Here is a 21,287-nt window from a genome sequence, read left to right on the forward strand (position 1 = left end):
AAATGTGTGTGTCTACTTGTGTTTGTGTAACTGTGACAATGAGAAAGAGGCAGCGTCCAGTACAACAGACAGAGAGAGACAGAAGAGAATCGTTGGCCTGTGAATCAGGTCTCTGCTTTCCATTAGCCACACACAAGCACATCAAGGCGGTCTCAAATAACCAATGATTTAGGGATGCTGGCAAAATTACAGGATGAGCATTTATTTAGCCACACACACCAAGGAAATCATAGTATCATGGAGCAGAACTTAAACATTCTTCACAAACACACTATATTCAATCAATTACACATTCAATAAAGCACCGTGTGTCTGTTTGTGCATCGAAAAGGAGCCATGCACAAAGCATGAATACTCTGCATTCACATAATGCAAACTTTAAAGCACACTCAACACATAATACATTTACATAGCCCATTCCAAATGGCCTTTTTTTGTTTAAGATGACATATTACTCTTTCTTACTCTGCCTCAATGCCATTTCATCTCTGTGCACAGCAGCGTGAAGAAACAATACCAACGGATAAAGCTGGGCCATTTGAGCATTTGCACCCTGGAAGAGAATGAAACACATCTGACAGATATTGGCACACAACAGTGGGGGTGGATTGACTGGCCCTGATGGACTGATGCCACGCAGGCAAATGAAGTAATGAAGCTATAAAATGGACTCACTCTACCTATTCACCTTATTACTGTCTCAAACATGGCTCTGTGTGTCTATCACTCTTGATGAGTGCTGTGTTAGGTCCACCAGGCACCATGGCGGGACCCATAAGTCCACTCAGATTTAATGGAACAGTTGCTACAGCAAAGCCTGGAGCTATATAATAGAGACAGGCTATAGTATGCACTCCCCTGCCATAAGTCATCATACAGAATGATGCAGTTATATAAGAACAGGAAAAGCTCATTTTCACTGGTGATAGATTCAATGACTCATCCCTAAAGCATTTGTTACCTGATACAGGTAAGTGTCACAGTACCAGTCTATACAAACTTAACCACGAGAGCCAGTCAAAACTGACACTATAACTGAAATGATTTCAGTGAATACAGATTTTTAAAAATGACTTTGTTACACTGGAATAATATCTATAATCACTGCAGGGACGGTAACAAAACATACACTATAGTTCAAGCTGATTTCACCAGTGTATAACTTGTGTGGATTCAGTGGTTGTATAACAAGCTTCCACTGTTCCACCGACACTGTACAAATACAAGCAAGCAAGATGGACGAGTGCGGCATTGACTAACAAGACCATAAGGGAAAGAGGCAGATTCACTGCACCTACTAACACAGTATAACAACATCCATCTATTACCTGTCTGCTACAGTGTCAGACTGGCTGTCTCACATCAGACTACTTTCTTGTCTGTGTGTAAGTTTGTGTCAAAGAGACTTTGAGAATGATTTGATGTGTAACAATCACAAAAAAATAATTTTGGGGTCTTTAAGTCTACTATTAAGCCTCTAGCATATCTAGCATAATGTATTGCTTTACTGCTATATCGAATATGTGCAATGATTTGAAAAAACGTATTTATGGCATAAATATGGCATGATTTACTTTTACCTTGTTATTGTTCACGATGATGGAAACCAGTAGGGATTTATTTATTACTGACTATGTTTTTGACCTATAGCTGTCTGTCTGTCTGTCCATCTGCCCGCCCGCCCTGCAATTCTCTGGTGACCTGTCCAAGGTATACCCCAACTCACACCCAATGTCAGTTGGGATTGGCTCTAGCCCCCCTGCAACCCTCAAAAGGATAAGCACTATGTGATGGATGGATGGACAGAATGTTGTTTTTTTAAGTTTATATATAGAACCCATTATCCCCATCAGTCTACTTTTAAATAATGTCATGCACTGACAGACACACTTTGAACAGACAGGCTTGAAATATAGTTTGTATAGCTTGTTATTCATTAAGAATATGGATGGATTAGAACATTAAAAAACCTAAATTATTCATGTAAATTCCTGTTTTTTCCTATAATCTTCTTATATCAATTGTGAAGTAACAAATTTGTTAGCTACTGTAACTGTTTCTTACAGATTTAATGATGGTGACTAAAAACCCAGGGAAAAGGAACAGCCTTCAGCAGCTTTTTTTTCACATGGATCAATTTCTCTGTCTAATAGATTAATACTTAAAATATCCTACAAGATCCTGCAAAGCTCTTTAGCTTGATCTTACAACATTTGTTTTGGATTAAATAAGTCAGCCCAGGATATTGAACTGGCAAACCAGGAAACATTTTTGTTATAGGGAAACATTAGAAACTTACAGTGCTTTATTTTGAACTCAACAAAACCAAACAGAACCTTTTAAATCTGGTGCATAATTTTGTGTAAGTGCAGAAATGTGACAGAGCTGAGGCACATGCACAAGTGGACAGGATACCCCTATTCAAATTACAGAAGAGGTTTTCACATACATAGAATGTGCACTCTTTCCACTGAGACATTTTCCACAACAGACACACTCACACAGGCCCACACAAACACAATGAAAAAAAAGTGCATACTGTACATATGCAAGTTAAATCAGGCTGGAGTGGAAAAAAACCGACAAGTGCAAGAAGGGCTGCTTTGAACATCCATACTGATACTTCTCTGTCAGATGACTGCATACAGTGGAACTTTATAGCCTGAAAATATCTGGACAAAACTAAAACAGAAATAAAGTAGAGGGAGGGGGTGTGAATGGAAGAGCAATAAAGGCAGAGAACGTGTATTGTAATTACAATAACATGGGATGTTATCTATGAGTGTGTGTAGAGGACATTTCCTCTTCTAAGAAACCACAAATCCAGATGGGATTCCCAGGAACATGTATAACAATTGATTGATCAAGAATTTTTAAACCTCATAAGCTCAACTATATAGATTTTTGGTTCATAAGTGCTGCATCACATCTCCACACATTAAGCACAGGAAAGAGCTGTTACCCTCTGGAGAGAGCTTTGCAATGGGATGGGGGGGGTCATTGTCTGCATTTTACACGACCTAACCTCTTGAATTAAGGCAAGAAACAGCCACCTGCTATAGAGTAGCAAAATCATGTTGAGGGTGCAATAAAAACCAGAACACATTAAGAACAGTGAGTTAGAAAAGGAAACAATTATTGAAAAATGGCTATTTGATAGTTGAAGTTATATGTATAAAATGTTACAGCCTCCGTTGCAGGCCATCTTCAAGATTAAATGGTTACAAAGAATTTATGCGTGTGCGTGTGTGTGTGTGTGTGTGTGTGTGTGTGTGTGTGTGTGTGTGTGTGTGTGTGTGTGTGTGTGTGTGTGTGTGTGTGTGTGTGTGTGAGATAGTGTGCATGCGTGCATTAGCCTGGGGGTTTGGGGTCATCAAGTAATGACCAGGGCTCCAGTATCTATCAGCTCTCCCTTCTTAGCAAATCTATATGCCAACCAGATTAATGCTTTCTAAATATAGGCAACACACACAGACACATACACACACTCACACAGACACGTATCCAAGATGTACAAAAACAAGCAGTTCACACAGAGACGAAGATAGAATGACATATAGTAAACGGATGGACAAAAAACAAACAAACTCACAGACCTAAACACTAGTGGATGCAATCTAATATGCTCTGAAGAGATCTCATGGAAAAGTGGCTTAAATGCTAATGCTCTGCTTCCACTTTTTATAGAGTCAAGAGAGTTTTATCTTTATATCTATTTATTGAATTCAAATTCATACACAGACACCTCTGAGATGAACCTCTGCCATAATTCAGCAATGATAGCCTCCAACCAGAGGTAAGATATCCTTGAATGCTGAATGCATGACTGTGTGCGTGTGTGTGTATATTTAAATATATATATATATATATATATTTAAGAGAAATTGGCATTTGGGAATTACAGGAGCTGAGCACTGAACATGGGATTCCTTTACCTAAATACAAAGCGAGCAGAATGGGTTGAGTAAATCACACTGGTTTTATTCAAGCTCATTCAAGCAATTAACAAGCAGGGAGTGAAACAGAATATGGTTCACCCAACATACATTAGAGCTTGACATTTAACAACAAATCAGGTCAACTCAGCCAGATTTCTCACATCACAGCTCTGATGTGAGTCCGACATGAGTTAATAGTTAAACGCAGTGGTTAGGAAGTCATTGCTGTGATTAGTGACTATCAGATTACAACACCTAATTCACTTCATGATGTTCACGCAAACCATGAAAGGGTTTGGAAAATGCCTGGGTCCAAGTGATAATCTACACAGTCGCAGGGTGTATACAAATGCCCAGGTTGGCCACCGGAACAATGCTGGACTTATAAAAGCTGGGACGCAGAACTAGGTGAGAGATTTATAACTGATGATTACCAGTATAATTAAATAAGCCTCTTCCCAGGGCAAAATTAAAGTGACTGCTTAAATTGAATTAAATTTGGTTGTTAAATTAAACACTGATGTGTCTTCCTAGCATAAATACTGTATTCTATTTCACAGATATTAAGTTTCCTTAAACTATTATTTCACCACCAAAACATACACACATACACCATTACTTCTCATAACATAGGTGTTATTGTATATGTTCATATTGATTCAAATATGGTTAAGTATGTGTTTATGTGAGTGACAGCATGCAGAGAAGCCCGATTCAACACACAATGGGTGACTTATGATGTGAACACAGAACGCAGCAATATCATACTTTGATATGCCGTGAATAGGAGAGCAGTTATTCTGAAATCAGACCGAAATTGTGATTAAACGTCCACAATACGGTGATACAGGACAGAGCCATGATACCCCAGCCCACTGCTACGCTCTCAGTACTCATGGATTTCTATTTTAGTTCAAGTTGGGAAAAGCTGTACATTTTGTAAATGTTTCACTTTAAAACCAATTTTACTGTGTTCCAACGAAAAGTGACTATTTTGATGTAATCATGCCTGCAGTAAAAGTAAGGCTTGTTAAATTATCTGTATAAGTAGGACGGGATTGTTGATGGAACATTCAAGTCAGCAGTGTTTAAACATCTCTAGTTATTAATCATAATTTAGCTGTAATAAAAAAATGAAGGGAAATACTTTCACTAACACAGAACATCCACACTATGAACTGAGTTCACAGAGTTATACAGAAAGTGTAGAACTGGAGTGAGTGACTGACCACCCGCCGAAATCCGCAACACTGCATCCCTGGACAGCTTTAAAAAACTCCTCAAACACCACCTGTTCGCAAACGCTCCACCCTGCAACTAGTGCTGTTTATTTCTATCTTGTTTTGTGCGGATTACTTTCTTTTCTTTTTTCTCTTTTGTCCCCAAGGACACATGTAAATTGTCCTTGGGTCTCTTGAAAGGCGCTATATAAATTCAAGCTATTACTATTATTATTATTATTATTATTATTATTATTATTATTAAGCTTCCTAGTCGTACTCAAGGTATCAATCAATCAATAAAATTATATTTGTATAGCCCATATTCACAAATCACAATTTGTCTCATAGGGCTTTAACAGGGTGTGACATCCTCTGCCCTCAACCCTCAACAAGAGTAAGGAAAAACTACTAAAAAAAACCTTTTAACAGGGTAAAAAGAACGTAGAAACCTCAGAGAGAGCCACATGGGAGGGATCCCTCTCCCAGGACGGACAGAAGTGCAATAGATGCCACGTGTAATGGAGAACATCAGAAAGATAAGGGTATTTGCAGCATTGATTAGAATAAACAGTTTGTAGCATAATGTAAGGAAAATGAATTGATGGATTATTGTCTATGTACCAGTGTATCAATTGTGCGGAAACAAAACAAAAAGCTATCCAGCTCTCACAAAAATGGATGCCTCTCCCTTCAGTTCAAAAACATAATGTCACTTCTTGTGTGGGCGTCAAATGACAGAATTTGTAGTGTTTGTGTCAGTGTATTATGTGCTCTTAGTCAGTGGTAGGAAAATCCACGGCAGTCATCGGCGTAGAGCGCTAACCTCTCCTCAGAGGCAGTAGGTCTCTAAGTGCTTTGCTTAGCTACTGCTGCTAGGCAATCAAGAGTCCGCCTGGACGCACAGGACAGCCTGCTCCCCTGGGCTCAATGCATTATCACAGCAAAATGCTGTGAGGACACTCACATAGTCAGATAGACACCTGATAATTCTCAAGACTCACAACACACTCAATGGAGTCTTTTCATAATGCCTGGGGCTGCTGTTAGTTCAAAGTCACACAAGCTGAAAAGACTGGCGCATAGGTCTGCAGCTGGGCTGGTGATTTCCCAGGCTCTTCCTGAGGATTCCAAGGTTTGTGTTTTAATGCTTTGATTGTGATTCCTGTCCAACTAATCACATATAACCAGTTGGCCAATCATTTCATTCACAAGCGAAAGGGGCATTACTGGCAAAGACTTTCAAACAAATTACATTCAGCCATGGATCCTCTAGAGAGAGGTAGGAGTGAACGCTGTGATTAAAGCCAGTATATTCTTCACATCAATTCCAAAATCCTACATCACTGAATTAAATTATTCTGCAGCTATTTTGCATTAGAGAGATTGTGCATGTTCAAAGTGGATGTCCATTACTGATGCATGTTGTTTTGTGACATTCATACAGTGCAGCTGTTGAAGAAAGAAGGACTCAGCCTGTCATATATTACACAGACACACATACTTAAGTACTACCCAAAGGAGAGGAGGACAGCTGCCTCTGTGCCGTATAATTATATGCTCCAATATATTAATCTGTAGACTGGGGCTCTTATTTTTGTGCTCATAAATCTGAACCAATCTTTGCTTAGTTAAACTAGTCGAGGGGTACCAAGGTAAGCAAGGACTGAAGTAATGAGTCATCACCCCTCTTTAACCAAGGGAATAGCAACATAAACTATTGCTCTGAGCATAGAGTTAAGCAGATGGCAGATAAACATGGGAATTGAGAAGGGGGACGTGTAGTGCACCTGGCTCCCATGACCGAGAAGATATAACTGCTCAATGTGGTGTATGGGATCAGGCATGATGTCCCGACCATTGCACAGTTAGCTTTAACACATCTTTAATGAGGCATTTCAGTTTAAAGGCTTCATCTGTCTGTCCTTTCCTGTGACCCCTGCCAAACAACTTAATTCTCAGAGTTTGAATTTTTGTTTGGGTGATGGGGGTTCTCAGGATTATTATCCATCCTAAGATAATTAAAATAGCCTAATATTTACCACAGGACTGATCACTTCATCATGATTGGACCGAGCCAGTCATGTTACGCATACAGTTGGAAGGTAATAAATTTGGTGTAATGTGTAACATTTAAAAAATGTACAGCTTGCCCATAATTTAAACAAAATTTTAAAAAATCTTGTGTTATAGCAGGGGTGGGTAAAGTATATGGCTCACAAGACAATTCCTAAATACATACAAATTGCTATGTCTGCAAATTTCTTTCTGCGATTAAAAAATATAACAATAGCAGACTAACACGTACCTAAGGATGGTCCTTTCTAGACTGCTGAAAGTGAATGTGAAGAAAAAAAAGACACTTAGCTGTTATGTCATTACAGACAAAAAACTATCCTGAAAACATGGAATCTTATGTATGCAAAGGATTCTGACATGTTCTCAACTCTGTTACAGAAAGGAACTGTCAGGCTACCATCATCTTGAAATAGGGTTCAAACTACAGCAGCTTAACACTGACAACAGTGACATTCTTGAATTGATCTAGCCCATGATGGCTGTCTTCATTGCCCCTTGATGCAGACAACCTGTAAAAGAACACAATCTGTCACATTGTTACAGCCTGCGGAGGAGCCATGTTCTCTATTCCCTGGTGGAGGGACAGAAAGAAACAGAGAGACAAAGGTTGTGAGAAAGTTAAAGAGAGTGTCGACAAAACAGGAGGGAGGAAATAGCAAAGCTTTGCAATTAAAGCCAAGAGGAAAATGGGAAGCAAGCAAAAGAAAGAGAGAGAGATACAAACAGTGATACAGAGGTAAGAGACAGTTAGAGAGAAAATAAGTGAGATTCAGCATTCAGGGACCGTCGGAAATGCTAACGTCCGCTAGCTTAGCCACTTCCTGTGGACCTTTATGAATTTAACATGTGTACAGTGGTTTAGAGGAGATTTCCAAATATCGAGATACATCGTGTATCTGAAATAGCCTAAAAATATTGCGATATTTGTTTTAGGCCATCTCCCCCATTCCTAGTGTAAAGTATAAAGTACAAGAGGAACGAAAAATGGTAACCCAACGAAACAGATTGCTGTTTTTTTCACACCTTTTTCCGATCACCTTTTTCCTCTTTCTCATAAATTTGAGAATTAAAAAAATTCATAAATGTTCCTCTTTCTCTCCAACAGAACAAAGAAACTAGTTATATTCTAATCCCTCCCTAGTCAAATCCATGTTTCCCTGTGAAGCAAAGGCCACCGTAAAACTGCATAGTTGTGCACACAAAGTTGTAAAGCCTTACAAGCAGCACCCAACTGGGGCAGTAGCACACTGTACCAAAAATCTGTACACGGTATGTGTGCGCATTCACACTATCGCAGTTTACCTGGAGCATGATTGATTAAGCTGGTGAGCAATCGGAGTCAGACAATTGAGCATGCGAGCGAGGAGGGAGATCTATCATCGTGAAGGCTCATGCCTAAGCTTGGCACTAGATAAATGGGCTCAGATGAAGTCTGTGCGTGCACAGTGTGCATGTGCAATGTGTTCATGCATGTGTGTGCATTCTCTCTATGCATGTACCGTATGTGTGGGTCATGAATACACAGTCCCACCATTCCAAGTAACACACACACACACACACACACACACCTGCACACTCATTGATTAGGGTGCTTTATGAGATCAAGAGAAAGGGAGGCGAGACCGGAGCGGGGAAGGAGGCAAAGGGGACAAGAGGAGGTGGCATAATGTTTCCTGCCTGTGTGCATTATGGATGAGGTGTGTCCACAGCGTTCGATCAGTGGCTTTCTGATGGCTTGCAGGTGGCCCACTGGGGTTACCTAAGACTCTGTTTGTGTCTTTGTGTGCTTGAGTGTGTGTGACTATGACTGCGAAAGACAAGTCACCAGGGTCCTACCCATCAACACACACAGATAACGAACAGCTTTCCTGAGCATAAATTTTCATATATTTAATGTCTTAATTAGTCAATGAGGATTTTGCAGGTGACAAAAGTCTTTGGGTCAACACAAACACAGCAAAGTGTTGATGTCCATTAGGTATCATTTCAGTCAATAAAGTCATGATCTGCAAAAACAACTACAAATTATTTACTTTTACTCACAAGTGGTACTTATTGTTACATGTACCAGACCAGTGGTCGCCAACCCGTCGAGCTCGACACTCTTCACTGTTGATCCCTGTAACACTCGGGACTCACTGGCTGCGGTTGCACCACAGATCAGCTTAGTGTCAGTTGTCTGTTGTTCACACGGACAGTGTGTCCGCTAATGGCGGCGGAGCTGCTGGTTTATGTTTATTTATGTCACAAACATAAATGAAACAGATAAACATTGTGGTTCACAGCAGAATAAACAAAGAACATCTTTCACCTGAATTTTAATGTTTATCTGATGAATTTATGTCACAAACGTAAATGGTTGCAACACTTCCTGTATGCGGCTCAAAATAAAAGCACTACAGCGTTTCTGTTGACCGAATCCATTATTTTTTGTAAAAAAAAAAGATGCACGGCTTCATACTGTATAGTACTGGTATTTATGAGTACACAGGACTACTTTTATACAAGGAAATAGTCATATTAATGGCCATATTCAAGGCAAAGCCTACATAAAAACATTGTGCTGCAGTAGCAGCTCCTTTGCAGAACATATTGTTGAACTGAGAAGCTAAATATTGTGCATTAAACAGATGTTGTAAATATAAATTGATAATAATGTGAATATTGTGCATTGAATAGATATTAGTTAACTAGTTATGATAGTTGCATAACTTCCTTTCTTTGTGCATTGAGCCTTCAAAAGAAATTGCAAAAATAATAAATATGACCCTCCTTAGTAGGTTTTTTGGAAGATATCAGGGTGGTAGATCTTGGCTTACGTTTGGAATTATAAAGTGATCTTGGGCTTGAAAAGGTTGGTGACCACTGCAAAAGAGCAAGAATATAAACCGTTGAAGAAAAGTTCATATATGTTTTCAATCAAAAGAATGTCCTTTGGCCCCCAGTAGAGCAAACAAACAATGTTCCCCAGTAAAAGATAAGGTTACTGTGTAGATAAAGTATAGGCTATGTTTGTTGCTATGCTCTTGACTATAATCAGGTGAGCTCAATCACATTGCCACAGAAGATAACACACTTTAGTCCACTCAGCACTCATGGCTTCCTTACTGCAAGAACATTACAGTGCTTCCTTACTGAATGCATGTAGAATACACAATGCTGTACGTTTCTGTGGACATTCAATGGTTTTTTAAGACTTAAATGTACTATGAGGGTGCAAACCACCCGTAAAAACACGTTTCACTGTAGCACACACTCATTCGTTGACTTCTACATTTAACTGATGTCTCAACATGGTGAGCATACCAGAATGTTGACAGATAATACTTCTTTTTGGAATATATTTGAATTATTTGCTTATCCCTGACAGCTCTAATCTGACACTTAAACTTGTAGGGCACACTGAACATCAAGCAGTGTTCCTTATGTAATTTTAATCAGGCAAGCAGGAAACATATATTAAAGTTAAAGGTAAATGTAACAACTCTGGTGCTTCTACTTTGCAGTTAACTCTTGGTTGTAAAACAAACCTCACAATGGGTTACAACTAAATACAATGAAACTTTAAAAACTGAATGATGATTTGAACACAGCCAATCATTCATCTGATGTTATATGGTCATGAAATAAGGGTAATAATTAGGGTTGGTAATCTCTAGGCACCTCCCGACTCGATTCCGATTCAAAGGAGTTGGATTCAATTATAAAACGATTATAGATGCATCAAAGAATTTGATTTCTATACATGATAAATTTGTATCACTGTGAGACTACTAGAGGTGTGCATCTTCACTAGCCTCATGATTTGTGCTATAAAAAAGTATTTTAGACTGTTATTGTTATTTCAGGTGTGCTGTAATTTTTTTATTCAAAAATCTAAATTCAACAGTTAGTCTAAAACACTGGTCGGTGCTATTCACACTGATTTGACATTCAATTCAGTGTCTGTCTCTGTCCCAAAAACTGATAACCACATGTATTTAGTTATTAATCTTTGGTGTCGGATTATGAATCCGGATCGTTCTGATCACTTTATTATAGCATAATACGGTGCACACGTGTTTAAATATGTGCCTCATAATCAACAAACACAAAGTAAACATCAGTATTGTTCAGGTGAGTGTAAAGTCAGCATGAGAGTGGAGGGAGGACACGCAGACAGGAAACTGTCCTGGTCCTGAAGCAGCGGTGGTTATAATTATGCAGCAGCAGGATATTGATAATAAAAACATTTAGTGAAATTAAATATAATGCAGTGTCTTTTGGACTACAATTATTTTCCTAATCATTATTACTCAAGAGTAAGTTTCCTGTTCATGCTTTGTTCGAATAAAGCCTCAAATCATTTGTTTTTTTACAGTAGATTCTCATACTGGAGCTGCACAGTATCATCACTAGAGCAACTGGTGATTCTATTCAACGACCAGTGTTTGGGCCAATGGAGCAGATGCACAAAGCTGACAGCCAACAGGATGCAATTAGCTTGACAACAAGTAAATATGTCTGTCATGGGAAGCTGCAGGGAAATGTGATGATGTGATCTGCTCCACAGGACTGTTGTGCCTGAGTATGATGTGTGAATTTGTATAGATATGAATTGATGGAAAAAACAAGCATGCTCAGTTCAGTTAACTCTTCATAGATAATAAAAGATACACAAATCTGAAGGCTTTGGGTAGGAAAAATGCTGGGTGCCCACTTTTCAGACCCTTTTCCATTTTCTATCCATGTTTGACACTTTGTGTTAATTTGCTCTGCGAGGCTCATCTACCCCTCACTGTAGTCGTATTTCATGCATATGGGATCACATTAGTCATTGCTTTGAGTATCATCATTACATTTGTCACTTTGCTACCTAAATGACAAACTATAATTTTTGGGGGGGGAAATGATAACTTCTGATGAATGATTTCTCTTCTCTTTCTTGTTTTCAAGTAACTGCACTGCACACATCAACAGGAGCTTTACAGCCACCAGTCCACACTGACACAAGAACCTTGCAGCCATTAAATGTTGTTGCTTACAAAGCCTTTAACTATCCGTTGTTAGCATGGTGGACTCTTGTTAACATAACCGGTGGGTCAGAAATGACAACACATCTGTAATTCTACACGCAAGGTTCTAGCTTTTTACAAGGTACCTTGTATAGCAGATTGCTGGTGTGTGTCTGTGTCTACATCTTCAACATAAACAGTGGAAAGTCAAACGTGCAGAGTGGAGGGCGGAATTGGCAAAGTGCTCCTCAGAAGTATCAGAGAGAAGAGTCAGCTGGCGCCATCTCTGTGTTCCTCCCGCTGTCTTTTACTTTCTTTCTCTCACCACCAGCAACACTTTCAGATTACGTGACAAATTCACTTTCTCACAGTCTCTCTCTCTCTCATTTTCTCATGTTTTTTTCCATCTCTCACGCATTGGGTTTTCTGAACTTTTTAGAGCTACACTGTTTTCCTGCCTCTTAGTCATCTTTTTTTTCAACTCAGTTTGTTTCAGCTCTTTTCTCTTCCATCCTCTTCCTCCATCTGTCTCTTTAAATCTATCCTCCCTGTTCGCTTCCTCCTGCTGTTCTGGTGTCTATCTACAGGTGGAAAATGTCCAGCAGATGCTTTGGCCATAGCCCAGGGAGTTTCTGATGGCAGCTCTTTATCACCATGGAAGCTGTCTACCATTGCAGAAACCAGTGTCCTATTACTTGGTCCTGGTCCAGTTGGCAGCTGTACAGACATACACTCCTGCCATCTGAGAGAATTATACAAGGGTTTCCCCTGTGTACTTTCCTCTAAAGTAAATCTTACTGTTAATGTCACTTAAGGTCCAGTCTAGGGCAGTAACAATTCTCGTACCGTAATCGCGGTCCACACGTCAAATGTTTCGCGATATGCAAAGACAGAACCGTGACGCATCTCCCTGCCCAACCCCACACGCTGCCATAGCAGCAGTTGCAGCCTGTTGCGTGTGTGCGTATTGTGTCCAATCACACTCCAATCCAATCCCAACCCTGTGTAATCTGAACGAACACAAGAAGTAACTAGTAGCTTTAGAGCAATGACTGTGGAGGTAGGACAGGATCGTCTGTTTTACCTTCGCAAAACTGTGTTGTAAAGTCTGTGTGTTGCTCCTCGTCTCTGAAGTCAGAGTCAAGAGGAAATCAGGTGTCGGAGTCCGGTGGACTGTTTATTCCCTGTGGAGCTACCCTAGAGCTGCCAGCCGGCGCATGCGCAACTGACTGCTCGACTACCGTGAGTGCCTTGTACATATTGTGTATATAGGAATGCTGTTATTATTGAAGCGGCACAGACGCTTCTCTTCCTGTTTAATTTCCTGAGTTGTTGGTTTATGAAGATCCGCAGTAAAACCGGAATGGATTGTTTTTGTTGCATCAGTTTTCGTTGTTTGAACTGTATTGAACTGAACTGGGCTTGTGGGGGAGACTGAAACAGACTTTGTAAATATACGGATTGAACTCTGGATGTTGTGAATGTAGGACAAACACACACACACCCTTAGCTCTTTCCTATTTGGTTAGTTTTGTTAACGTGGTTTGTTGTGAAGTCAAATCCAACATGAATACAAAAACAACAAAAATAGCCCTGAGGTGAACCGAACTGTGGCTCAAAAACCAAGGTCCGAACTGAACATCCGACTGAATGTCTCTATTTCATGCTGTTCTGTTTTAACTTTGACATGACTTTTGTATGATTGTGCAGAATGTTCTTTGTTTAATAAGAGTACTTAATTAAGGTAATGTATTAATGCACTAAATCAAACTGAATATATGAATCACTGCATAACATTACCTTTCTTTAAATACAACGTAGAAACAGACCGAAAGTACCATAAAGCGTTTTCTGGACTTTCATTCTCAACTTGTGCTCTGACATGTTGCAAGGGACAGGATAACAAAATGGATTCAGTAAACAGTAGTAGGTTCACTCACACATAACAGCTAACATAAAAACATGTGCTTGAGGGTGCCAAATGTTTTTTACACAACACAAACATATTAGGTTCAACTTTGAAACAACTTCATTGTATAGCGCCAAAACCATTTACAACTAAAAATGTCAATTCCCACCACACATTCACTGACAAGTACCTCGCGTAGAGTTCTCAAAATCACTGTGGCAGACAACTCATATAACACAGTATCTAGAATGGCACACTCCCAAGCTCTTCATCTTTCAACAACAACTTCCTCCTTCCAACACGAAATACAGACACACACACACACACACAATTACCTTGTTTTGGGTCAAATCCACATTTATGAATCTAAATAAACAGAGGCTTTCCTTCCCAAATAAGCACACAAACTGTGCTGTCTTTATGCTGGATAATCTCCATATTCATCTCCTGTACAAGTCAACAAGTGGAAAACATGTTGACCCTCTCCGACAACCACACAACCACCTCTCAAGTCACTTTAACAGTTAGTTTTTTCCTACCGTCTTTGCGGTAGAGGTTGATTTCCACTTTTCTCTCCTCTGACCCCAGCAGGGCCTGCGCCATCTGGGCAATAGCCAGTCGCTTGGTGTCAGGTCCGTAGAGGAAGTTACACGTGCATGGCTTCTGCATGATCTCAGCCCGGGAGTAACCACACATGTGGCAGAAGCCATCGTTGCAGAAGATGATGGCACAGTTCTCCACTCTGGCATTGGCGATGACAAACTTGCGACCTGGTGGTGGAGAGAGAAAGGTTTATTTTTACTTCAGTTTTCTCCAGGACAGGAACACAACCATCAAATCAATGGTACTGTGGGTGACAGAAGAAACAATGGACACATTGCAGGTGGAAAATGAGTGAAGTAAAAATACAGTGTAATGATTGTAAACCTAACACAAAACCAGCTTTAACCAGATAAAACTCAGTACTTTCCCAATCCTTAACATTATAAGTGATACAACTTTGATATCTTTCCTGTTGCTGTATAAGTCTAAGTATGTTTCCCTATGCATCATGTAAAAAAATTACCACATGTACCATGTACTTAATTCCTATATTGTTAATTATCTGAATTTCATAGCTTCCCCCACTGAAGCTATGCTTTCTTTAGATGAAAATGTAGATAAATGATATTTGGCAAAAGTTTTACCACTGAATAAAATACATATTAGTGTAGTTGCATGAACAAAGTCTCCACTTGCATGTATAATAAAACACCTATAAAAGTTCCCACTTGATGTCTTTAATGATGTCTTGGCTTACTCAAAGTGTATTATAGTGGAATTATTCATATTTTGAAATAAAATCAACATAACAGCCAACAAATGTTGTGAATGCAAATCTTATATGAAATTCAACTTTAACCAGTTAATATTAGGACCACAGTTATGAGGGGTAAAAGGGAAATTCAAGGAGAAATTCATTAAACTGTGAGGTGCTGTAATTTTATGAAGCTGTGATTAAATGCACAGACATCTCAGGTGAAATCAATGAGGTTAAAAATGGCAGCATTCCAGTTGGTTTCACCAGGTCCAGGGCATCTTAATGGAACAGAGCCATTATCAATTAAAGTGAAGGGGACCTCTTGTGATTTCCCTGCCATGATTCAAAATGTCTGCTGTGCACAACTGAACTCTCTCAGGGGGAAAGTCACAAATTTATGGGGAAGAAATTAGTTTTATAATTAAAAATACAACACTATGAGAATGCAGTTTATCTTTTGAGAGTTATTGTGTTCATTATATTATGATTGTCATTATTAAGACACAAAATACAAATATTTGTAATTTGACCTATTTGTAATTTGAAATATTTGTAATTTGACCACCAAACATTCTTCTTACATGAACGCATAACTGTGACGAGTATTTCTTCTATACAGTTTTATTTTATTTTGTTTTTACTTTGTTATATTTTTGTATCGGTGCTCTACTGTCAGGGTAACCCAAATTGTTTTTAAATTACTTCTTATTTAACCTGCAACTTGTAACTTTGTTTAGAAAGGTGCTATACAAACACAGTGTATAATTATTATTATAATTATTAGTAGTAGTATTTATAGCACAGCCCAATTAAGCTACGTAGCCACACTTAGCTAATACAGCAGTCTTGCTAACTGCTCCCTTTCAATTTAACAGCCATGCTAGTGAGTTTAAAAGTTAGTCAGTAAAGTTATTCTCCATCATAATGTCAAATTGAAACTTTGACTGACCTTGTGCTCCTTCCTACCGAGTGATAAACAACAAAAACAACAATATAAAACAATAGTTTCTGTTAAAAGACACTTTTTCTGCTGCTTGACGCACCTGCTCCCTGATTTGAACCCTCACGCGCAGGCTGGCCCTCTTATTCACCTTCAGAATAAGAGGGCCACTTTCAAAATAAAAGTAACGCACACCAAATCTTCCTAAAAATAAGTGGTGAGTCAACAAATACTAAAGTCAATGTATTCTTTTATCGAACGGAGCAAAAATGTAGGGAACGTTTACATTTTAGTCTCTTTTGTAAATAATAGCAATGAATCATTTTACTGTTAAAAGTCTGTTATGGTTTAAAAAGTGCTTCTTTCCTTTTCTTCTCTCAAGACTTCATCTTCGTGCCAACTCAAAAGTGTGTGTTTGTGTGCGTGTGTGTGTGTGTAGTTTTGCATATGTGTTTTTATAATTGTGGTTAAAAGTGTAAGGCACAGATGGAACCTTGGTCACATCGACTCCCACAGAGCTCTGATATGACTCCCTCTCTAAACCACTTACTGTAGAAGGAGCCATTTAGCTTCATGGCCTCTGCTCAATGTCAAAGGATGATCTTAATGCACTCAGAGAACAAACATACACACAGACATACTTACTCATACTTCATTACCCTGCACTCTGCCTCTTTACTTCCAATGAATTGTGAATAAACTGCGAGGCTCCACTTTGTGATAGGGGACTCTTATGTGTTTCTTACAGTAGCACATACAAACAACATAAGTGTGTGCTTTTGCATAAGGGCTGTGTGCACATGTGACAGTGTTTGTGCTGCATCAAGGTGATTGTGTGTTGGGCTGATAGATGGCTTCCACTAAAGAGTTTTAAGCTTCTGAGAGGCTCCTGTTACTTTCACTATACTAAGCCCAACTGTGAGAAATACTTATAAATAGATCTATGGATAGTGAGCGGGAATAAGGAAAAGTTTGTGACATAAAATGGTAGAATGAATAAATTGATGAAAATTGGTCGACTGGGTAGAAAGACTTTGCAAAGGAAGGATTACATGAAAAACTAAATGAATTGAGAACGGTATTGATAAAGGACGGCAATAAAATGAAACAGAAGCAATGTAATGAACGGGAGATTTGGAGAAAACGACAAGGTGCAGTAGTGATTCAAGACTGGTGATCTGTCTGGGGTGGAAGAATGTGACCACATTTCTCAGCAATTAGGCAGCATAAAAAAAACGGACTGAAGAACTGAGGAAAAAAAGTCACTTTTTCTTCAGAAACATTTCACTCTGCGGTGAATTCAGTTCAATTCATTATTTATCCCTGTGAGGGCAAAGGTATGAAGCAGCTTGCCAACCAGATCATCAGATAAAGAAAAAAAAACAGCACACCATTTTACTAAATGAGCCTGTAAACTTATAAACTAAATGAAGAATTAAAAATAAACCCATAAAAATAAAGGCATACGTATCACTACCTTGAAGTTTCTGGGAGTTTCCACTCCATCACGACTTTGTTATCTGCCATTTACAGTAAACACCATTCTTTCGCAATGCAGAGAGTTTATAAAATAAAATGGTGAAAAACACAAACTACTGATTATCCTCCACAGCAATTAAAACAAAACGTTTAACGTCAATTCAAAGTGCAATTTTTCACAAATCTTTAGGGTTGTTCCGTCCTATAGTTTACTTTACCATAAAGACAGTGATTAATGGTAATTATCCTGTAATATTACTTAACGTATAAAAGTTTGAACAAGCAAGAATCGGGGGAGAAGTTGTACCTATATTCCATATCAGCGTATTGGAGGATCAATATTCATTTATTTGTCTCTACTATGATTATACCGCAGAGCTGATGATGCAGCAATGCAACTGTGTAACCCTCCAAGGTAAAGTCATTACAAGTCCAAGCTGAATGCAAGCTTTGATCATGGCTTCACAAGAGAATCATTGTCCAAGCCATATCTCTTGTATTACCATAATGCAAGACTCAACCCTGTGTGTCGCCAAGTCTCATGCATCCAACATGTAGATGCATCTAATTCTCCAGCAGGCCTCCACTTACAGACCTCAGAACAGGCCACTTCTGTGCCAACAAACCCCAAATGCTTTACAGCACTCAGTCAACATTTGCAGGATGAAAGGTGGATGGATCGTAAGGGTGAGAGTGTGGGCATATTAGCACATTCAGGATTTCCCGCTGCATCCGGTTTTGTCTGCTAACGTTTTCAACAAATATAACAGTCACTGTGAGAATTTCCAAACCCATTTGAAAGTTACTAACAAGGCCACATTTTAAAAGACATGTCCATTATAAAGACAAAGGGAACTATTTTCAGTAAGATTTTACATACAGGAGATGTTTATCAGAGAAGTATTGTCTGGGAGTCTGGGATAGAGGAGTCATTAACATTTTTTAGGGGAGTAAAATCCAGCAGTATGACTATTGCTGCAGTTGACAAGCCAAACAGGTCCTTAATGCACCCTGGGTCTAAAAATAAAGCCTTGTGCTTTGGGTAATTTCTAAAATCTTCCTCAATGATTCCAGCCATTAAAAGTAAACTCTGAAAGGTTTAATTTCTCCAGTTGCTTCAAACTTTGATCAGAATTAACCTTTAATATGGGGCCAGGAAAAAAGGATTTAAAATGTTTGTGATCAATTGTCAGAAAACGACAATGAAGCTGGGTTTTATGAATCAAACATTTGTAATTGATCTCGGTTGAGTTGAACTGGGGTGTATTTACTTGTAGTGCCATTGTAATGGTTTGAGTCAATGTGTCCTGGTGAAAGCAGTTAAGGGAGTGTTACGAGGTACTGGGACTTTAATTTGTCATTTATTTGACCTAAACACTAAACACAACCTTTCCATGCCCGATTGGACAAATCTATCTTCATATATGAATAAAACAGAAACCACACATGACCAAAACAATACTCCTGAGTTGGGGTCCAAAAGAAAAATGAGGAGCTCATTGGCTTGCATCCACTCTCACCTAGGTGTGTTACTCAACTAACACAGAGTGCAGTGTAATGATGTTGCTCATTTCATAACGAGGCAACACAGTACGTCTTAAAGGCACATTTAACAATTTCAGCTGTTACACCACATACATTCATTTTATAAATATCTATCTATAACTATACTACTCATCTAGGTGCCTGATGAAAATATAATACACACAATATCCACACAAAAAGTCAGTGTGAGAGCTCTTTTATCATCGAGTACTAGGCAATACAGCAGGCTGTGCCATCTATGGGAGCAGTAAATAGGACTGATCAGGAAGCTTGATTCACCAACAATCCACTATCTACAATCTGTCAAAACCTTCCACACACATTGGGGTGGGGGGACGGCTCACCATGAGTCATGGAGGGCCATGGAGGGTCAAGTTTGCAGGTTTTCATTCTGAACTCGTCCGAGGAGAGGGAAATGATTCATCTGTAATAACACCCGCTAATGGGCCTGGCTGGAAATTAAAAAACCTGCTGAATATTGACTCTCCATGACACATAGTTGGTCACCACTGTGCAACAGCGAGGCCAAAATTACTCCCTCAGTCCCTCACTGATCGTTTCATATACAAGAAACGCTCAATAATTAATTTAGTTGTCAGCGTAATCATCATAATCTGTGTTATGTAACAGTAATTTACACATCTATAACATGTGATGCACTGCATTGGAGGGATTGTTATTGGATAGTTGTGTATGTGAGATGGACTCACAGTGTAAACTGACTAACTCAGAATTTAGATTCAGTAAAATGTAACTTATTGCTTCATTGCAGCCAGTAACAAATTGTTAAAGCATGGTGCACACTAGAGCATCTTCAACTCTTAAAGGATTTTAAAAACATTGGAGACCACAGACATTATGACAGATATAATAGATTTTTAATTATTATAATCTTCAGAACTAATACACACTTTACCATTTGGCCAGAATGTTTGATCACACACTTGCAGTTTGTATGATTTCAGGGTGGCGACTACAGAGTCTTGGGATCTAATAGAAACTTGCGTGATCTAATGTGAATTCAGAAGAAAAACAAACATGGAGGAAGATCAACGTCCACAGCTTGCGTGTGTTCTGTTTTACAGCAAAAAACTAAAAAAGAGACTTAAAACTATGGATGAAGTCATGGCTGAGAAGGCGGAATACGCTTTTGCAGCGTGAGCTGGGGGTCACTTGGAAATGTATTGTTGTTTTTAGTTGCAGCTATACAGACAACATCCGGTTGCTGACGCTTACTCTCACTCTCATTGGATATTGCAGGTTTGCTCAGTATTCGGCCAATTATCAAACATGTTTGATATTTACGGTTCGAGATCGGGGAGGCTCCGACACAATCGCATTAAGAGGTAAAGCATTAAGATTATGTTGTGACACATTTAGGCAGATCGAGGCTCTGATTGGCAATGCTCCCACAATAGTCGGGAGGGGGAATCAGGTCTAAAATCTGCCGGATCATTAGCACTAGCCCTAAGAGATGGGATGCAGTGGTGACCTGGTGGGTGGACACACACCATGAACAGCTATGTCTCTGGTTCTCATCTTGCCCGAGACCTTTATTGAATGTCATTCTCCATGTATGCCCCATCATATCCCTGCTTCCCAAGCTCAAAATCTGTCCTAACAACATTCGTTAAGCTCTGTCCATTGATGCCAAACTCTCCCAAGAATGTTCATGTTGTACCTACAAACCTCACTCCTCCACCTCTGTCATCTCAGCAGACCTGAGCAAAGATCTGTGAAATTACAAGCTGCTCTCTGGTGCTGCCAGACCAAAATTTGCTCTAAAGTCCTGTCTGTGAGAAAGGAAGAGAGACTTATATATGCTGAGTGGACGACTATCTGAACTGTATTCACAACCTCGGCCAAGATCCTGGGAGTAGGTA

General features: G+C 39.2%; 1 protein-coding gene across 1 annotated transcript in view; it reads right to left on the reverse strand.

Annotated features, from left to right (window-relative positions):
* The window catches only part of kcnh2b (potassium voltage-gated channel, subfamily H (eag-related), member 2b), a 213,270-nt gene that overhangs the window by 169,092 nt on the left and 22,891 nt on the right, over window positions 1-21,287 (reverse strand). Inside the window, exon 2 of the mRNA XM_034573028.1 lies at window positions 14,680-14,910. Coding sequence (XP_034428919.1) covers window positions 14,680-14,910 — 231 coding nt within the window. The remainder of the gene's footprint in view (window positions 1-14,679; window positions 14,911-21,287) is intronic.

The sequence above is a fragment of the Hippoglossus hippoglossus genome, chromosome 20 (assembly GCF_009819705.1).
Source record: "Hippoglossus hippoglossus isolate fHipHip1 chromosome 20, fHipHip1.pri, whole genome shotgun sequence".
Classification (NCBI taxonomy): Eukaryota; Metazoa; Chordata; class Actinopteri; order Pleuronectiformes; family Pleuronectidae; genus Hippoglossus; species Hippoglossus hippoglossus.